The 19,283-nt window shown below is 32.9% G+C and overlaps 5 protein-coding genes across 5 annotated transcripts; 2 read left to right on the forward strand and 3 right to left on the reverse strand.

The window, feature by feature from the left end:
• Positions 1-8,015: 8,015 nt before the first annotated feature.
• GGS22DRAFT_128 (XAP5-domain-containing protein) lies at positions 8,016-9,336 on the forward strand. Its single transcript, XM_047958386.1, has 2 exons — positions 8,016-8,776; positions 8,850-9,336. Exons 1-2 carry the CDS (start codon positions 8,030-8,032, stop codon positions 9,195-9,197), a joined length of 1,095 nt encoding a protein of 364 aa, XP_047823327.1. The 5' UTR covers positions 8,016-8,029; the 3' UTR covers positions 9,198-9,336.
• GGS22DRAFT_136 (uncharacterized protein) lies at positions 9,257-10,127 on the reverse strand. The gene is made up of 2 exons (XM_047958588.1): positions 9,356-10,127; positions 9,257-9,291 (listed from the first exon to the last, which is right to left on the reverse strand). Exon 1 carries the CDS (start codon positions 9,815-9,817, stop codon positions 9,380-9,382), a length of 438 nt encoding a protein of 145 aa, XP_047823328.1. The 5' UTR covers positions 9,818-10,127; the 3' UTR covers positions 9,257-9,291; positions 9,356-9,379.
• A 92-nt stretch (positions 10,128-10,219) lies between these two features.
• On the reverse strand, positions 10,220-12,048 carry GGS22DRAFT_148372 (Fip1 motif-domain-containing protein). The gene is made up of 4 exons (XM_047958987.1): positions 11,755-12,048; positions 11,638-11,690; positions 11,370-11,584; positions 10,220-11,311 (listed from the first exon to the last, which is right to left on the reverse strand). Exons 1-4 carry the CDS (start codon positions 11,962-11,964, stop codon positions 10,752-10,754), a joined length of 1,038 nt encoding a protein of 345 aa, XP_047823329.1. The 5' UTR covers positions 11,965-12,048; the 3' UTR covers positions 10,220-10,751.
• A 229-nt stretch (positions 12,049-12,277) lies between these two features.
• Positions 12,278-14,708, forward strand: GGS22DRAFT_160 (uncharacterized protein). Its single transcript, XM_047960863.1, has 4 exons — positions 12,278-12,322; positions 12,402-12,499; positions 12,667-13,185; positions 13,249-14,708. Exons 2-4 carry the CDS (start codon positions 12,432-12,434, stop codon positions 14,114-14,116), a joined length of 1,455 nt encoding a protein of 484 aa, XP_047823330.1. The 5' UTR covers positions 12,278-12,322; positions 12,402-12,431; the 3' UTR covers positions 14,117-14,708.
• GGS22DRAFT_182842 (uncharacterized protein) lies at positions 14,359-15,155 on the reverse strand (the record flags this gene model as incomplete). The annotated part of the gene is made up of 2 exons (XM_047964017.1): positions 14,359-14,689; positions 14,812-15,155. The coding sequence occupies 2 exons, from the start codon at positions 15,153-15,155 to the stop codon at positions 14,359-14,361; spliced, it is 675 nt and encodes a 224-aa protein (XP_047823331.1).
• Positions 15,156-19,283: the final 4,128 nt, after the last annotated feature.

Raw genomic sequence — 19,283 nt, forward strand, 5'->3', positions numbered from 1 at the left:
TTAATATTATTTTTTTAATTAATTAAATATATTATTAATAAATTATTATTATTAAAATATTAATATAATATTATTAATTAATTTTTAATTAAAATTTTTTTTATTTATTTATTTAAATAATTTATAATAAGAAACTTTAATCGCGTAATATAAATACATCGTTAAATGCGCGTAATAAAATTAATTTAAAAAAAGTATAATTTAAAAATACTTTTTACGTTATATAAATTTATATATATTAAAATGTATTTTTTTACGTAATGTATTTTTTTAAAATATTTAAATTTCCCATTAATTTTAATTAATTATTTTTCTTTTAATACGCGTTGAAAAACTTTATAATTATAATTAATTAAAAGCTTTTAATTTTTTTTAATTATAATTAACGTTATATTTCATTAAATTATAATAACGTTATAAAAAATTAATTTAAATTTATAAACGTTATAAAATTACGACCGAAAGTTTTAAATTTTTATTTTTTTATTCGAATTTTTTTAACTTTAAATAATTTTTTTATTTTAAATTATAAATATTTATAATTAAAACGAAAAATAAAATTAAATAAACGTTTTTAAATAATTATAATTATAAAAAATTTAATTATTTTTTAATAAAAACATAATTAATTAAAATAAATTAAAAAAAATAAAAACGTTTTAAATATTTTTCGAATACGTTAACGTAAAATTTAACGTTATTACGCGAATCCGACGATGTATTTATATTACGCGGTTAAAGTTTCTTTTTATAATTTAATAAATTAAAAACTTTTATTTCGAATAAATCGTAATTTTAATTTTTTTTAATTTATATATATTAAAAAATAAAATATCGAAAATTTTTTTTAACTTATTTTAATATATTTATTTAAAAAATATTTATAATTAATATTTTATAATTTTTTAAAAATAATATTATTTACGTTATATTATTTTAATTAATATACGCGTTATATTAAAAAAAAGTTTAACGTTAATTCGAATTTATTATAAATTATATTAAAATATTATTTTATATTTAATTAATTTTAATTTTTTATTATAATATTAATTTAATATTTAAATGTTTTAAATTTAATTTAATTAAAAACGTTTAATTTAAATTATTTTTTATCGATTTTTTAAATTTTTAAATTTAAAATTAAAAGTAAAATTTAAAGTAAAAATTTAATTATTATATTAATTAATTCGAATTAATTTTAATTTTTTTTAATTTTATTTATAAACTTTTAATTCGATTAAATTTTAATTATAATATAATTAAAATTATTCGAAAATATTTTATAAAAATAATTAAATAATAATAATTATTTAATTTTTAAAATTATTTTAATTATAAAATAATTAATTAAAAATATAACGTTAAAAAAATATAAATTTTAAAATTAATTTTAAAAATTTAAATTATAATATTTGAAGTTTGATTAAATTTATATAAAATAATATTTATATTTTTCGCCGGCGTTTTTCCGGTTTATATAACGTAATAATTAACATTAATTATATAACGTAAATAATATTACTTTTTTTTTAAAATTAATTTTTTTTTTAAATATTATAATTTATTTTATTTAATTATAAAAAATTTAATTAATTCATTTAATAAATTTTAATTCGATTAAAAATATATAAATAAAATTATTTAAATTAAAAAATAAAAAAAAATTAAAAAATTAATATATAAATTTATGATTATTTTATATATATAATTTTATATTTACGTTAATTTCGAAAATTTATCGATATATTTTAATTAATTAAAAAACGAACGTTCGAATTTAAATTATATTATTAAAATATAATATTATTAAAATAATAAAATTTTAAATTTAATATTATTTAATTAAATTAAATAAAAATTTATAATAATAATATAAATAAATTTTTTTAATTTCTATTTTAATAAAATTTAACGTTAATTTAAATTAAATTAATTCGGTTTATTTTTTTTATCGTTTTCGTATATATTATTTTAATTTAAAAAAAGTAATATTAAATTTATAATATAATTTAGTTATATTTATAATGTTAAGCCATTTTAAAAAACCGATGTTTAACCGAAAGTTTAAGTTTAAAAAATATACGTTTTATTATAAATTTCCGTATATAAATTTAAATATTTTTTAAGTTTCGAAATTTTAAATTTTATATTTAATTAATTATAATAACCGTTATTTTTAATTAATTATTTTACTTTAAAAAAACTTTTAATTTATTCGAAATATAAAATATATATTAATTATTTTATTTTATATCGAATAAATTTAATTATATTATTTTTAAACTTTATCGAATTAAATAAAAAATTTTCGAACATGGTTTAATTAATATTTTATTAATTTATAACGATTATTTTAATTTTCGTTATATTAAAATATATTTTATTAAAATTTAAATTATAATAATTTAATTAAATTATTTTTAAATACGATATAATTAAATTTATTCGATTTTTTTTTAAATAAAATATAATATAAATTATTTTACGAAAAATTTAAATTAATTTTAATAAAAAGAAAATAAATTAAAAATTAAATGTTTTTAATGTTTTTATATTATAACGAGGTTTTTAAAAATATTTTAATTTATATAAAAATTTATATAATAAAATAAATATTATTTAAAAACGCATTTTCGTTATAATATAATTAATATTATAAATATAATTAAATTATATTATAAATTTAATGTTATGTTTTAAAAAATATATTTAATTATTTAATTTAAATTATTTATAATTAAATTATAATAATTCATTTTAAATAATTTTAATTTACGTAATTATAAAAAATATTATTTTTTTTTTATATTTTTTTTTAATTAATTAAAACTTTTTATTTTTATTTTATATTTTTTATAATATATAATTTAAAATATAATTAAATTAAAACTTTTTTAATTTTATTAATAATAATAATTATAATTTATTTACGATTAAATTAATTACGTAATAATTTATAAATATTTTAAAAATTAAATATAAATAATATATTAATTTTAATAATAATATTTTTTATTTTAATAAAATAACGTAACGTATATTATAAATTAATAAAAATATATAAAATATATATAAAAAACGTATTTAAAATATTTTATTATAAATAAATTAATAATAATTAATATTAAAATAAATTATAATTATAAATTAATTATTAATATAAATATTTATAATTATTAAAAAAATTATAATTAATAATTAATAATTAATTAATAATTACAAATAAATAATATAATATAATAATTTAACGTTTAATTCGTTTTTATTACGATAATTTTCCGCGCGAAAAAAAAATTCGATTTTTTTAAATTATTATCAAGGTTGAAAAAAAAACTATTAGTTTTTAGTTTTTTTTAGTTACTAACTAACTAACTAAGATTACGTAAGAAAATTAACTAACTAAATTAGTTTTAGTCAGGCCTGTGACTAACTAAAAACTAAGCTTAGTTAGTTAGTTAGTAACTAAAGAAATATTAAAAACTAAATTTTTTATTTTTTATTTTTTCGAAAATTTCTAAATCTTTAAATATTTAACTTATTAATTTTAAAAAATTATATTTCAGTATTTTAAATAAAAACTAAGTAAAAACATAAAACAGATCAATTTTATATATTTATTTCGATTTATAAAAAAAGTTTGAAAATTTTGATTTTTTCGAAAAAAACTTAAAAATATTTTATTTTCGAAAAACTTTTTAAGTGAAAATATCGTTACTTTAAACTTACAGGAAATCCTTAATAACTAATTAAATAAAATAGTTATAAATATAAGAAATATATTATTAAACTCTTAAAGTAATTCTCTATTACGTAATACATGTTACGTAATCATAGCTAATTTCCTGATTTAGTAATACGTCATGAAAATCTCGTACAGGGTAAAGTTCTTAGAATCGATATTATAATTTATATAAAATATATAATAATATATACATTATATCATTAAATAAAGCTTGAATTTCTGATTCTAAAACTATCTTTCTTATTTAAAAATACTTAATAATGGGAGAGAAATTAATTTTTGAAATAAAAATGGGGCAAAAGTTTAGTTTTTAGTTTTTTCTTAGTTACTAACTAACTAAGCTTAGTTAGTTTTAGTCAGGGCCAGTATTAACTAAGCTTAGTTTTAGTTAGGGCTAAGACTAATTAAATTAGTTTTAGTCATGGCTAGTATTAACTATTAGTAACTAAATTTCAACCCTAATTATTATTAAATTTTAATTTTTAAAAAAAATAACTTTTTAAATTTTAATAAAATTAAACTTTAATATTTAATAATAAATTAAAAATATTATTTATTTTATTATAAAAAAAAATTAAATTAATGTTTAATACGGGGGTTAAATTATTAATCGAAGTTATATATATTAATTAAATTAAAAAAGAAAAAAAAAAGAAAAAATTTATAATAATAATATAAATAAGGTTTTATAATTTTTATTTCGGTAAAATTTAACATTAATTTAAGTTAAATTAATTTAATTAATTTTTTTCATCGTTTTCGTATATATAATTTTAATTTAAAAAATGTATTTAATTATTTTTTATTAAATTATTTATAATTAAATTATAATATATTTAATAATATATTACCGGCCCGTTTTTACCTCGTTTTTTTATAAAATTTAATATTTTAATAATAAAAAATTAATAAAATTATTAAAATTATCGTTATTAATTTTATCGTATATTGCGTAAATTTTAATAACGATTAAAAAAAAATAAAAAACTTTATTTATTTTAAAAAACTTTTTTTAACGAAACGAAAAAATTTAATATTATTTTATATTTATTTTTTATACGATTAAATCGAATTAATAAATAATAAACGAAATTATTATATAATATTAACGTTTTAATATTATAAATAATAATATTTTTTAAAAAATATTATTTATTTATTTTATCGAAAATTTTTTTTTATTAATAAAATTAAAAAAATTTTTAACGTAATTTTAAATTTATATAATAAAATATAAAACTTTTATTTAAAATTTTAAAAAAATAAATATAATATAAAAATTTAAAAAAATATTAAAAAAATAATTTAAAAATTTTTCATTTTAATTATTATAAAGTTTTTTTTTATTTTTAATTAAAAAATTTTATAAGAAAATTTTTAAATAAATATATAAAAACGAAACGTATATAAAAATTTAACGAATCGACGTTAAATCGAAATATACGAAAATATATTTAAAAATAAAATTATACGTTTAAATATAATATTATACGATAAAAATAATTAACGTAAAAATAAAAAAAAATAATTATAAATAAATATTTTATTAATTAATATTAATTTATTTATAATAAAATATTTTAAATGCGTTTTTTATATAAAATAATTTATTTAATAATATATAATTTAATTATTTTTTTAAAATATTTTTATATTTAAAAAAAAAAAAAACTTTAATTATATAATATAAATATATATTCGAATTCGCGTAATAACGTTAAAATTTACGTTAATATATTTAAAAAATATTTAAAACGTTTTTATTTTTTTTTAATTTATTTTAATTAATTATTTTTTTATTAACGTTTTAAATCGAATATAATTATTATTAATTAATTATATTTATAAAACGTTTTCGAATAAATTAAATTATAATTTTTTATTTTTTTTATTAAAAAAATATTTTAAATTAAAAAAAATTAAATAAAAAAATAAAATTTTATAATTTTCGATCGTAATTTTATAACGTTAATTTCGTTTAAAACGATATAAATTACGTTATAAATAAATTAAATTAAAAATTTTTAATTAATTATAATTATAAAATTTTTAAATATATATTTAAAAAAAATAAATAATTAAAATTAATTAAAAATTTAAATATTTTTAAAAAATATATTACGTTAAAAAATATATTTTTTTATATATTAATTTATATAACGATTAAAATATTTTAAATTATATTTTTTTCGAATTAATTTTATTATGCGAATTTAATAATATATTTATATTACGTAATTAAAATTTTTTTTAAAAAAAATAAATTTTAAAAATTAAAAAATTAAATACGAAAAATAATTAAATTAAATTTTACGTTTAAAATATATTTTTAAAAAAATAATATTATTTACGTTATATAATTCGCGTTAATTATTACGTTATATAAACCCGGAAAAACGCCGGCGAAAAATATATATATTATTTTATATAATTTAAATAAAAATTAAAATATTTTAATTTAAATTATTTTAATATATATATTTTTTCGTTATATTAAATTTTTAATTAATTATTTCGTAATTAAAATAAATCGAAAAGTTTAATAATTATTATTATTTAATTATTTTCGAAAAACGTTTTTAAATAAAATAAATTAAATTTAAATTTAAATAAATTAAAGTTTTTAATAATTAATCGAAATTAAAACGGGTTAATATTAATTTAAATTAATTAAAATAAATTTTTTTTTAACGTTAAATTTTATAATTAAATTTAAACTTAAAAATTTATAAAAATAATAAAAAATAATTTAAATTAAAAACTTTTAATTAAATTTATTTTTAAAAATTAAAAAATTAATTAAAAAAAATAATAATTAAAGTTTATTAAATATAAAATAAAATTTTAATATAAATTATAACGCGTTTAAATTAACGTTAAATTTTTTTTTAATATAACGCGCGTATTATTAACATTTATATAACGTAAATAATATTATTTTTTTAAAATTATATTAATATATTTTTATTATAATTTTAATAATTTTAAAAATATTAATATTATTATTAAGTGATACTGCCCGCGCAGTATGAAAAGTGGATTTTTCCGCGCAGTATCATGTGACAGCATCGAGTGTACCTCTTTTCGCGTATAAATCGCGTACAAATACATGTACTCGCGATGACTCAATTGACATAAGACAGAAACCTTATTTCAACTGTACACCTCCAACTTTAACCTGTTACAATGCAATGAAATAAATCAACAAAAATACAAACCCGGGCTTAATCGAAAGCCTAATCAATTACAATTCGATTGATATAGGATGCACTTATACCAGTTGTAAACTGGTAGAGATATAAGTGGTTAAAGTGAGAGTTATACTTCTGCAATAGGGCTAGCATTTCCCTTAGAACTGAAAGCCATCAGATCCACCAGTGAAGTATACGTTTCAGTTCAACCTATTATTTCGCACTCAGTTCTATTCGAAGGACTTAGCAGCCAGGTTCATATAAAAGCCCTTGAAGAGCTTAATTAATCGATATAGGTTGCACGTTGTGGACAGTTCTATTCAACTGGATAATCGGTCGAAAGGTGTTTGATGTACTTGATATATGAGATCAGGACCTTCGATTGAAAGCTTACCAAATAGCCAATGTATGCCTTTGACTTCAACGACCCATATCTCATCCAATTCGCGACTAGCGTGGGTGCATCGTATATCAATCGATTCATATTTGAAAGCCCTTTCGATTGATACTGGTTTGAAAATTCTGCCAATTTATTTCATCAGAAGAAAACAGGTTGAAGTTAGGGGTGTACAGGTGTAGTGGGGTACGATTAAAGTTTCGAAAATTGTCAATTGAGTCATCACTAGTACATGTATTTGTACTTGGATTTGTATGCGAAAAGAGGTACACTCGATGCTGTCACATGATACTGCGCGCCAAAATCCGGTTTTCGTACTGCGCGGGCAGTATCACTCTTATTATTATTATAAAAATTTATTAAATTATACGTATTTTTTTATAATTATATTTTAAATTAAATAATTACGCGTTTAATTTTTTAATTTTATTTATATAAAAATTCGAATTATTTTTTAAATTATAAATAAATTATAACGTAACGATTAATTTAAAACTATTTAAAATAAATAATAATACGTATAATGTAAAACTTTAAGTTTAAAAAATTTAAAATAAAATAACTTTCGAAGCTCGGGTAATGCGAGGTAAAACCTGAGCCACATTATTAAAATGGCATACTAGTGAAATAGCAAGACTCGTTAAACTCGCCGAAATAAGCTAAAAATTTAAATAAACATTATTCAACATTTCAAACATGTCTTCTCCGGAATCTCGTTTCACATCGCAAAATAAAACAACACAAGAAAGGCTTTCCACAACTACTGTTGGATTGGTTGCTCTATCTGATTTTCGTAAACGACGTGCTGAGGTTCTCGAGCAGCAAGAGCGTGAAGCAAGAGAGGTTCTCATATCCGGTGTCCCATCTGAACCTCCCGACCGTTCGTGTTCTGCTACCCCCAACAACGTTAGCGACACATCTCTGTCCCACAGGAGGAAGAAGAAGCAGAGGGTTCAGGGGAATGATGAGGGAAAAAAAGCCGATCGGATTGGAATAGCTAAACTGTCATTCGGGACTGACGAAGATTTTGTTTCTAATGATGTTCCTAAAGAAGAAGGGCATCCTGTCCAAAAAACAGCCGGAAAGCGGCAGTTCAAGTTTAAGGCCAATACCTCCGTATCGGTCGTACCGCGGTCTGTAACTAAAGCTGCTCTCCTTCGCGAGGCGGCCGAGAGGGAGGCTTTACGACGCGAATTTCTTGTGCGGCAAGAAGCAGTGAAGGCGGCAGAGATTGTGATACCGTTTGTGTTTTATGACGGAACAGACATCCCAGGAGGCACGGTTCGCGTCAAGAAGGGAGATTTTGTATGGGTGTTCCTCGATAAAAGCAGAAAAGTTGGTGCTGATCTCGGGTTGGGCGAGAAAGCAAATGCAAGGAGAGAATGGGCTCGAGTCGGGGTAGATGACCTGATGATGGTTCGCGGGAATATCATTGTTCCTCATGTAAGTTCTCCTTCTCTAGTATTTATCAGCCGGGTTTCCACACAGAACTGATTGCTAACTACATAATATATAGCACTACGATTTTATGTTCTTCATCATGAATAAAGCTGTTGGTCCCACTGGAAGGCTCCTTTTTGATTACCGTTCTGATATCTCTGGATTGTCGCTCGCAACGTCTACTAAAAATGAAAATGTCGAAAATCGACGTCCCGCTGTTACGCCGATTATTCTGGAAACGGAGGCGAATGCTATGGAGGGTGCTTCTGACGATCCAGCATTCACCAAAGTTGTGGATCGAAGATGGTACGAGCGGAACAAACACATATATCCTGCTAGCATCTGGCAAGAGTTCGACCCAGAGAAAGATTATCCAAAGGAAGTGAGGCGTGATCTCGGCGGAAATGCCTTCTTTTACTCCTGAGTGGTTCACTGGATTCGCAGGCCAGTTGATCTCTTACACACGATTCTTTTTGCATGCCGACACGCATTATAATCGCATCGCCTTGGTATGCCCCCTAAGAATATTCTGTTAGATGACGCGGATATCTAACTGCTCACTGCTTACTGCAGGCTACTTACGAGAGACTGCCATCGTACACATTGTTAACCAAGAAACATACGTCCCGTCACCCCAAGTAGCGCAACAACCCACCATCCCGGCCAAAACAACAACAGGCATAAGGAGTTACCACCTGCTCCAAGGAACAATGTGAACAATTCGAATGCGATCTTCTTCCTTAAGGACTGAAGAAACCTAGCTTCCCAAACTGTCCTTATCATGACGACTGCATGGTACTGAGCACCCCTTAACACCCCATGCGCTTTATTCGCTATAATAGAGCAGATTTGGAATATCTGCCATACTAGCCAACATGCTTGCCTGTGAAGGGACAAGGTTGCTATACCGAGCAATTGCTGACATCGCAGAATCGTCATTAGCATGGGCGTGAAGACTGTAGCTATGCTAAAGCTTTGTTGGCTCGTGGACCGTGACTCCTTAGTTTGCGCGGCGATGATTGCTATCTTAGAGAGTCCCATCATGTCAACCTCTCTGGATTCTGATGGTATACCTATCGATACTGAGCTGGGGAGTTTGTGTTAAAGTTTGTTCAAGGGACCCGTCTATCTAAATAAGTCTTCTCCGCTCTAGGAGTGTTCGTCCAGGGAGATGCACTGCGCTGCAACCAATGAATATACATACTACAAGATTCCCTTCACACCTTCGGAAGTGGAGCCTCAGATGCTGGATGCTACATCTCTACTGCGAGAGCCAACTGTGGAATGGTATCGCGCTCACGTAGCCGTCCAAGTAGGTCGGATTTCGATATAGCATAGACATGACCATATATCTGCCACTAAACTATGTAATCATGGGTCCACGTGGGCCACCTCATTGGCTATAGGGTGGAAACATGAAGAGAAGATGAGGGAATGATATAGCTATGTTAGATCGTAGACCCGCAGATCCGTAACGAGATTGCCGATTTCCTAGAACGTGCTGGGACGTAGTCATTGATTGGCTCTTTAGTTTCTAGCTCTTGTACGATCTCAAATCAAGAACCATGATACATCTAACGCCTTCCTAATATTTAGGATGCCAAAGTTTCGCATTCGTGTGATAGAGTATTTTCTTATGGTAGAATATGTACCTACCTAGTAGGTATGCGGAATCAAGATCGATTTTTAGTACAGCAATGCAGCCGGCGTTGTGGCATGGAAATAATCTGGTACTGGGCGGGACGAAAAGAGGCTGGCCTCTTCACCACAACACGGGTCGTATACCAGGAACCGAATGATTCTGAACGGTGGAGTATCGTGTGACGATTATGCGGTTAAATTTCACTTATTCGGAGTGTCTATGCAGCACTCATCATCTCTTAACATACACCTCTCATATAGTAATCAAGAGGGGTAATCTAAGCAATGTGGATACATACCTATATGGTATGTAGTGGAGGCACTGGAGGTAATAGGCTTACCAATTCCTACGCCCGCCACGGCCACGGCCACTAAAACTCCCAGTCCCTCCGCCTCCTCCGCCCCCGCCGCCTCGTCCCAAGTTCTGCTCATACCCGAAGTTCTGTCCTTGGTTACCGCTGAATCCCTGGCTGACTCCGCTGAAATTTTGATTCTGATTACCTTGACCACTAGCGGCGTTGCCTCCAGAGTTTTGCATTCCGGAGAACATGGCGGACATGGCGGAAGGGTCCATCTGACTCGGATCCAGGCCAGACGCCATCATCTGTTGCATCATGGCTTGCATCTCGGGGGAGACGCCGTCCATGCCGGGCATATTTGCCATGCCACCTGACGCGCCTGTCCCATTCATTCCAGGCATACCGCCCATCATCATCATCTGTATATCCTCTAGCATCTTCTTGTTATTCTGAGCAATGACATCTGAACTGTACTCGTTGCGGACATTATCCTGCTTGGCGGCGTATAAAGACCAGGTAAACTCGTCGAAACCGTAATTGAAATAGTCGCTAAGATCGGTACCGGGTTTCCGCCAAGGTTTGTCGTTTTCCGCTAGGTCTTAGATATCGCCAGGTTAATAAAGCGAGCAAACAGGAGAGATGCATACACGACAAACCTTCATCGATGCTGACTTGCGTGATGGGTTTCCCCACTGGCTTATAGACAGGTATTGCATTAACGTCCACTTTTGATGTAGATACCGCGGGCAGGTCAGGACCTAAGGTAGGTTGCGTTGATGCGCTCTCTTTCTTGATAGCGGTGGGCTTGGCGGTAGCATCACTTGACGCCGACCGTTGAGGTATATTTCTTATGTCGCTGTATCGCGATTGGCTAATGAGTATGTGAGCAGGTGTTGACAAACGAGGGCAAGGATGGGAACTCACGCTGGAGGAGGAGCATTGATACCGTCCTTTCGTTCAGTGATGATATCTACGTCCTTCATACCAGAAAAGATAATTATTAGCCCTAGTACATGTTTTAATTATCGCTATAAAACGTACCGAGTCGTCTTCATCCATGTCGGCGCCTTCGTCTTCTTCCTCTCCTTCTTCTAAATCTTCTTCATTTCGATTTTCTTGTTCTTGTTGCTGCTGCTGTGTCTGCAATTGTATGGGTAGAGTAGCAACGTTTGTCGCGGTGGGGTTGTGATGATCATCGTGAGTAGTGGGCTCATCAGGAGCGTAGAAATCGTCGTCGTCGTCAATATCCATTGTAATTTCTACCTGTAGACGTCTAGGATAGAGTCTTGATTGTTGCTGGTTGCGTTGAGAAAGGCTTGATCAATGGTACCTCCCTATGTACTACCTACATATGTACTATGTAGTAGGTACATTCTACATGTAGGTCAGATCCAGGACGTAATTGCGACTACCCTGAGGAGCTATGACCAGGTTACAGGCAGGGGTGTCTTAGCACAATGCAAGCGCGTTTAAGGCCATATTAAACGCGACTTTGAAAATATGTGCATATGAATTTAATAATTAACTTATATACTGTATATATGTACATATGTATGTATCACATGTGCAATCTTTTTCTACCTATTTACTTGCTACATTTTGTACATATGTAAGTATCAATGCACTACCTATATGTAAATATTTAATTCTACATACGTACATACATACCTAAACATTGACCGTCCAAGAATTAAAACATCGCACATTCCAGAATAGCCATGGCCCTATCGAGATCAGCAAGTGGTCCCGGCGGCCTTTCCATCAATACGTCGTCGGCGAACTTGTTGTAAGTTCCTTCTTTCTTTTTTTATTCGTCATCATCGCCGCTTTGCCTCTTTGCCTTTTTGCCTTCCCACCCTCTCCCTACTCTTATGCCGCCAGCCGAACACACTTTTTCTGTCTCTGTGTTTACGTCATGTTTTCAAACAAGCTAACTCCGAATACCCTACAAAGTGGATCGGGTAGCAGCCAACCTCCCGCTCCCGGAGGACTATTTGGTTCTGCCTCGAATTCTCAGCCTACCACGGGATCAAGCCTCTTCGGAAATACGTCCACGACCTCTAAGCCTTCTGGATTATTTGGAAACGCTCCATCAACGTCGTCTACGATTGCCGCTCCACAGTCACAGTCACAGCCACAGCAGTCTGGTGGTCTGTTTGGGTCATCTTCCGCCGCAACATCACAACCGCAGCAGACGAGCTCTAGTTTATTCGGAGGAACTACCGCTCCTGCACAACCACAGCAGGCTGGTGGGCTATTCGGAAACGCGCAACCTGCCCAAGTTCAACCTCAAGCGCAGGCCCAGACCCAGAACACAGGTGGATTGTTCGGCGGTAGCATGGCTGGTCAGACAACTTCTCTGGGAGCAGGAGCGCCGGGAGGCTTGTTTGGCAACTCCCTGAAGCCTTCACAATCGACCGCCATCAGCACTGGCACCAATTCATTCAATCAGACGGCTCAGCCGAAACCCTTGTGAGCCCATCCCAGCTATCTTCTCTTCTCTCAGACTATTTACGCTAACGTATCCCATAATAGTGGCATGTTCCTCAACCAACCCGTCCAATCTCAGTCAACCGCTCTAGGACAAGCTCAACCTCAGCAACCCAGCCTAGGTTTAGGCGCCTCCCTCGGCTTCGGCCTGACGATGGGCCAATCAACACAACAAAGCGTCCCCGGCGTTCGTATCGACATAAGCAATCTAAAGGGTACCACACGATTCAACGATCTCCAGGAGGACTTGCAAAAGAAGATCGAGCAAGTCGATATGTTTATTCAACAGCAAATGCGAAACAAGGAGCAGGTGGATTCCTTCATGCCAGGCCATAGGGAGATGCTCGAGAGTATTCCCAATGATGTTAACTTTATTGCCAAGAAATACGACAGTGCGCATAGTGCGCTGGCATCGGCGGCTCAGTCTATCGAAGCAGCCCGCGGGTTGGTTGCGCAGGATGTTGATCATGCCCGACTCAGCTTTAGGGCTGTTGACAACCTGAAATTGCCTGAGCAGTATCACACAGCTGGAATATGGTCTCCCAGGCAACAGCCCACGGGCACGGCTAATACAGAAGTTGATGGACAGGACCTCGTCAGTTTCTTCTCGCGGGCAGCAGATGAGATGGAGGACCAGGTGAGGAGGTATGAGAAGAATATGACCGAGATCGAAATGCATATGCATGGTGTCTCCGATAGCTTGGTTGAACAGCTGCAGAAGATGATGGCAAGCAAGAATGGCACGTCATCTGGTCCCAACGAGAAAGCACAAGAGCTTAGTGCCGTGCTTAGAGAGCTGCAGCAAGGCATCCTCAAGGTGGCCAGCGATGTCGCGGGTGCAAGAGAGGGCATGACCCAACTCCAATTGGGCAACTTCATCGGCAATGATCGCGATCGGAACGGTGTGTATTAAAGGGATGGTGGACATTAAACCTTGTTCACGAGGCTCGATGCTTAATAGTTTTTAGATACCCGAATAAGAAATAGGGTCTTAGCCCAATAATTACGTCACGGGAGATCCTGATGATGAATTTAGCTATGTAGGAAGATACCCATTTGACATATACCCCAGAGGCGTTGGAGGATAGGTCGAAACGTCGAGATAAAACGAGTCCTTAGATTTACACTGTATTGTGGGACTAGGGCGGATACCTGTTACCATAGAAGAACCCGCCAACGCCAGCCTTTGAGGATCTTCATGTCGTCATCCCCGAGGCCTTGATCACCTCTCTCGACCTTAGCCATGAGCCGCTTAAGTCGCTTCGATATCGTTCTAGCAACTCGGATCGATACTTCGCTTTGAAACACGTACAGGATCGCTAATACAAAGAAAGCTACTGATGCTAGCTTGCCTTTGCCACGTACAGAATCTAAAATACGCCCAATAAGTGACTTACTTCTCTTGAAGGCGTACTCGGTATCATTGGACTCGTTGTCTTTCGATGAACGACGAAATATTCTACGGACAGCAGGGATGAAAGACGCACTAGAGAGGTATTACTATTTGGCCTGAACTGAACATCTCTGGTAGATTTTGCAAGATATCGTGAAGAAGGGGAGGGGGGGGGGGGGGGGTAAGATGATAAGTAGGTGAAGAGGAGAACCTACGCAAGACCGCTCAAGATCCATCGGCGCCATCTATGAGACTCGGCTGTCTTAGCTAAGTCTGCCACCTCGCTGCGCAATGCCTGTAGATCACTCATAACGATGCCTTGCTGCGTAAGGAGGCGATCCCCACTAGCTGGGTCGTCATACCGTCGTCTCTTTTGTAAGGCGAGATACTCGCCCATAGAGTATTCGCAGGCTGTTTTTATCGATCGTATGTCTATTGCGGCAAAAGGAGTAGAGACGGGGCGTTCTAGCCTAGGGTCCGATGGCATTGGGACCGAAGCTGGAACCGGGGCAGAAGCCGAGGCCGAATAAGATGGTGTCGGTGCTGGTTGATACTCCATTGACCTATGGTGTATGAGTAAAGAATTGAGCTTGTCACACTAATAATGGCGATGATATAGGTATTCACCTGTCACTTTATGGATTTCCCAAGCAAGATACTGCGATAAAAACAAAACAAAATAAAATAAAATAAAAGGTTATATTCTCGCTTGGCCGTTGACTGGAATATGTGGACCTATCCTCTCTGGGGTACTTATCCTTCTTCCTCTTGATATAAACTATGGTAGTTGCATGGTAATGAAGATATAATGGTGGCTGGGGTCGCGGGGTAAGATGATTCTTAGAGACATGCAGGCTCGGCAAAGTTACCAGAATTAGAAACTCTTTCAGACAAGAAGAGCGTTATAGCGTCACATCCTCCAACATGTAGGAAACCGGATGACGATGGCGTAGGTTTACGGTTCTTGTTATATATACCACCAAGCACTTGAGAAACATGACACAAACTACCAACCTAGTAGACACCTACATACTTGTTTATCCGATTACTAACTAGGTACCTAGGTACTGCATATAATCTCGGGGTCCCTGCTCACCAAGAATCACATAGAGTGATCGGTACGGAACACTAAATGTTCCTCTTTAATTCAATCTATCATTTGAGTATGAATTACGAACACCGAAAACATGCACCTCCACAGTATACCTAAGGGTCTCAGTCACGTTATAATCTTAGAAGCTTGGAATAAGGGCTTAGCTAAAACTAGCACAGACGAATGCTATTGCTTTATTGCTTCATTACTTCACTACTTCATTGACCACGAAGTACAACTCGACCGAGCCCATCAGCCGCGCATTCGATAGAGAGATGTCACCATGAAACAGGAAGAGCGTCGTGTGTTACGGACGGGGGACGGGGAATAGAGAGTGGGGAACTGGGAACGGGCGAGTACTTCCAGCCGTCAACTTAGTCGGCGTGGTCTGCCAGGCATGCCCCCCTTCCACTCTCCCTCCTCCCTTCCTCCCTTCCTCCCTCTTCCTAATGAAGAGGTATGCGTAAATGGTAATGGGCTACGAATATGTGTGACAGTGGTGATGAAAAATATTGTCGGTTGTGTTGACTTTTATGATTCAGTACCTACTAGGTGGGTAGTTTACGTACCCAGTAGTTGGCTATTTTCAAAATTCGGACCGCAAGTCGGTGAGAGTCGCCTCATAAATTTGGGGCTGGGAGCGAGTACGGTGGTAACGCCGGTCCGTAGTATGTGCATACAAATCGCGTAAATGCTGGGACGCGGTTGGACAGGCTGAGTTGAGTTGGACGCATTTAAGAACTTCAGCATAAAAGATCCGGGCCGCCCCTTTTAATCCACTTTCGCCGACTTATGTAGCGATTGCCAGCCTTAATCGATAGGCGTCACAGCAACATACCCGACCTATGTGGCACGGTATCGATGTAGCCTACCGGACTTGTATCGTACAATACACAATACATGATGCACAATACACGATACACGATACGCAAATAGTTGTGATAGACATTGATACATCCATCTATGGCCCTTCCGGTCCTTCCGGCGGATAGACAAGCACGTGTACGACAAGTCTGTCTAATCTGGTGCTGATGGTCAACATGTATGTATGTACATACTACTACCTAGGCAGTATATGATACAGGGATAGTGAGGACACTTCTGATGACCTTGGAAATACCTAGGTACTATAGTATGTATGGCGTGCCGACACCACGGGCTGGCGGGATTCATGAGCTTTCGGTCGCCGTACAGTGCTGATCCACTTTACCTAGGGAAGAGACACTGTATTTCCGCTACGGAGTTCGCCATCCTATTATTATGTAGGTACCTAGAGAAGGGGGAAAATGAACATGAGGATACATAATACCTACCTACTTCCTTCCATTAACGATCCTAGGACACAAGTTCTGTCTATTTTTAGCAGCGATAGGAAATTCGTTATTTACATATGCAGTACTTATTATTTACCTAGATATTGAATTCAGCAGACGTATCTGACTTTTTACGATTCTGCCTGTACCTGATACTGTTTACTTTTTATTATGATATTTTTTTAATAGAGAAGAGCAAAGAAAAGAAAAGTTTATGAAATAATGCCCTGTTAACCCCAGGTGGTAATTTATCGGCCGTTCCACAGTTATCCGGGAAAGCTATAGATGAAGTTTAGCTCCAAAGAAGTAGTTTAAAAATTATTAAGGGAGAGGGGTGAGCTGGGCGCGGACTTATTGAACGGATAAATGAACAATCTGAGGTCTTATCATCCTTCCGGAAGTTTGCGACACCTAGCCCCTTATTCGCATATATCCACGTGATGGGACAATCCGGTGATTGCTGGTCCGACCAAGTTTTCCATGGATGGGTCTTCCGTGAAAAAGTCGCGTCTATTCCAATGATTTAACTTTGATTTCGGTCGGGAGGGAATTGATTGATTTAATTAGGCGACGATAAGCCTCGGCGTGCCTCCCCCCCACTTATCTTCCTACATATCTTGTCCCCCTTCGGCTGAGAGAGATAACCGTATAAGAATTTGTAGCGGTCTATAGGTCCCTAGCCGATCGAGGATTGTTTCCTGAGATTTGGAGGTAGTTGAATGATTGAATGGTTGAAAATTGAATGCCTGGTACTAGCTAGGTAGGTACCTAGGTAGCTAAGGAGCGGAGTTGCAAAGATATAGGTGACATTGTTCGGGTACATTTAACTTGGGGCGAATATACATGATTAAATACAAATTTGTTTAGCTTTCGAAAAGATTGCGCGCAAGACGGCAATGACGGTATTGGTTTATGGGATTAGTAAGGTCGGACGGAAGATTGCGACTGTCGAGTCCCGGTGCCGACAAATGAAGGAGGATGATGGGGATGATGGGGATGACGACGATTGCGCATATGGTACTGCAGCTAGCGTTACCTAGTTCATCGCACGATCTCCGCCTCGGACTATCCGCCGTCCGGATACAGGAGCAATGTACATTGTCCATGTATTTATAACATTCCAGTATAACAGAACTAACTTGGTCTACCAAGGAATAATATTCAATTTGGTTGAAGCAGCACTCAGATGTATACCTATCTAGTAGCCTTCCTTACCCCATCTTGCTACTTTGCTACCTACCAAGTACCGTTACCGTCCGGACTCTCGTATGCTTCGGCTTTGCTCGCTGTGTGACAACTGGACGTTTGGGGTTAGGCACAAGTCAAATCTCCATGGTTTCGGCGACGGCGAAGCGGACCCCATTTCGGTCAGCGTGCGCGTGACCAGTAGGAATAATTCGGTGCCGTGTGTTCTCCTGAGTGGCCTGTAACACGCCAGCATCCACACTGGGCAGCGCGTAGTTTGACGGCCGGCGGAGCAAGTTGTGAGCAGCCAACGTGGCGGGCTGGGTTGCCTGGTCGAGGGTTGCATTGAGTCAGCCCCGGCTAGCCGATTCATGGCTTCGTCAGCCGATAGCAGCAGCAGTCCCCGAGAGTTTGCCATGATGCCCATTCTTGATGTTATGCCGGGTATTTATATAGATAGATCGATAGATACCTATATGTATATACATACCCATACCTTAAGCACTAACATGTATTATAAAAGGCTGAAAGGAGTACGAATCTCGGAGGCAAGCGGAACTTTGGCGAACATTTAATATCCGTAATCGCTTATGTACTTAAGTGTGGTAATGATGGATTCGTTCCTTTTTTATTTGCGTATCCGAACTTTTTAATATTAGTATCCAGGTACTCAGGCAGGTTCAGAACATTGAACGATGCACGATATTTCCGAGCTTATCGAAATTTGTCGGCATTGATGTATAATACCTAGTAGGTTGAATAATAAAAAAAGAAGCATACATACTACTTATGTAGGTAGCCACCTTTTTGAGTGCGAAACATCTTATTGAATAGTGAACAATGAACTGTCTCTTCGGGAAATGTGCTGCATTGGCAAGTACGTAAATGTATTGTATTGTACATACATAGGGGTTGTAGGTAGTAAAATAGGGGCCGACACTCCGAAAATGTTTCCTAACCCGCCGTTCTGGACCCCCGTGTCCGCATCCACAGTATGAAATGAATTGAAAAATGATTAAAGCCTCGATGTAATCCGTTGAATATTATGTACATACATTTCTTACATATGAAGCATGTACTTGATGCTTTGTACCTA

The sequence above is a fragment of the Annulohypoxylon maeteangense genome (assembly GCF_022496945.1).
Source record: "Annulohypoxylon maeteangense strain CBS 123835 unplaced genomic scaffold GGS22scaffold_1, whole genome shotgun sequence".
Classification (NCBI taxonomy): domain Eukaryota; kingdom Fungi; phylum Ascomycota; class Sordariomycetes; order Xylariales; family Hypoxylaceae; genus Annulohypoxylon; species Annulohypoxylon maeteangense.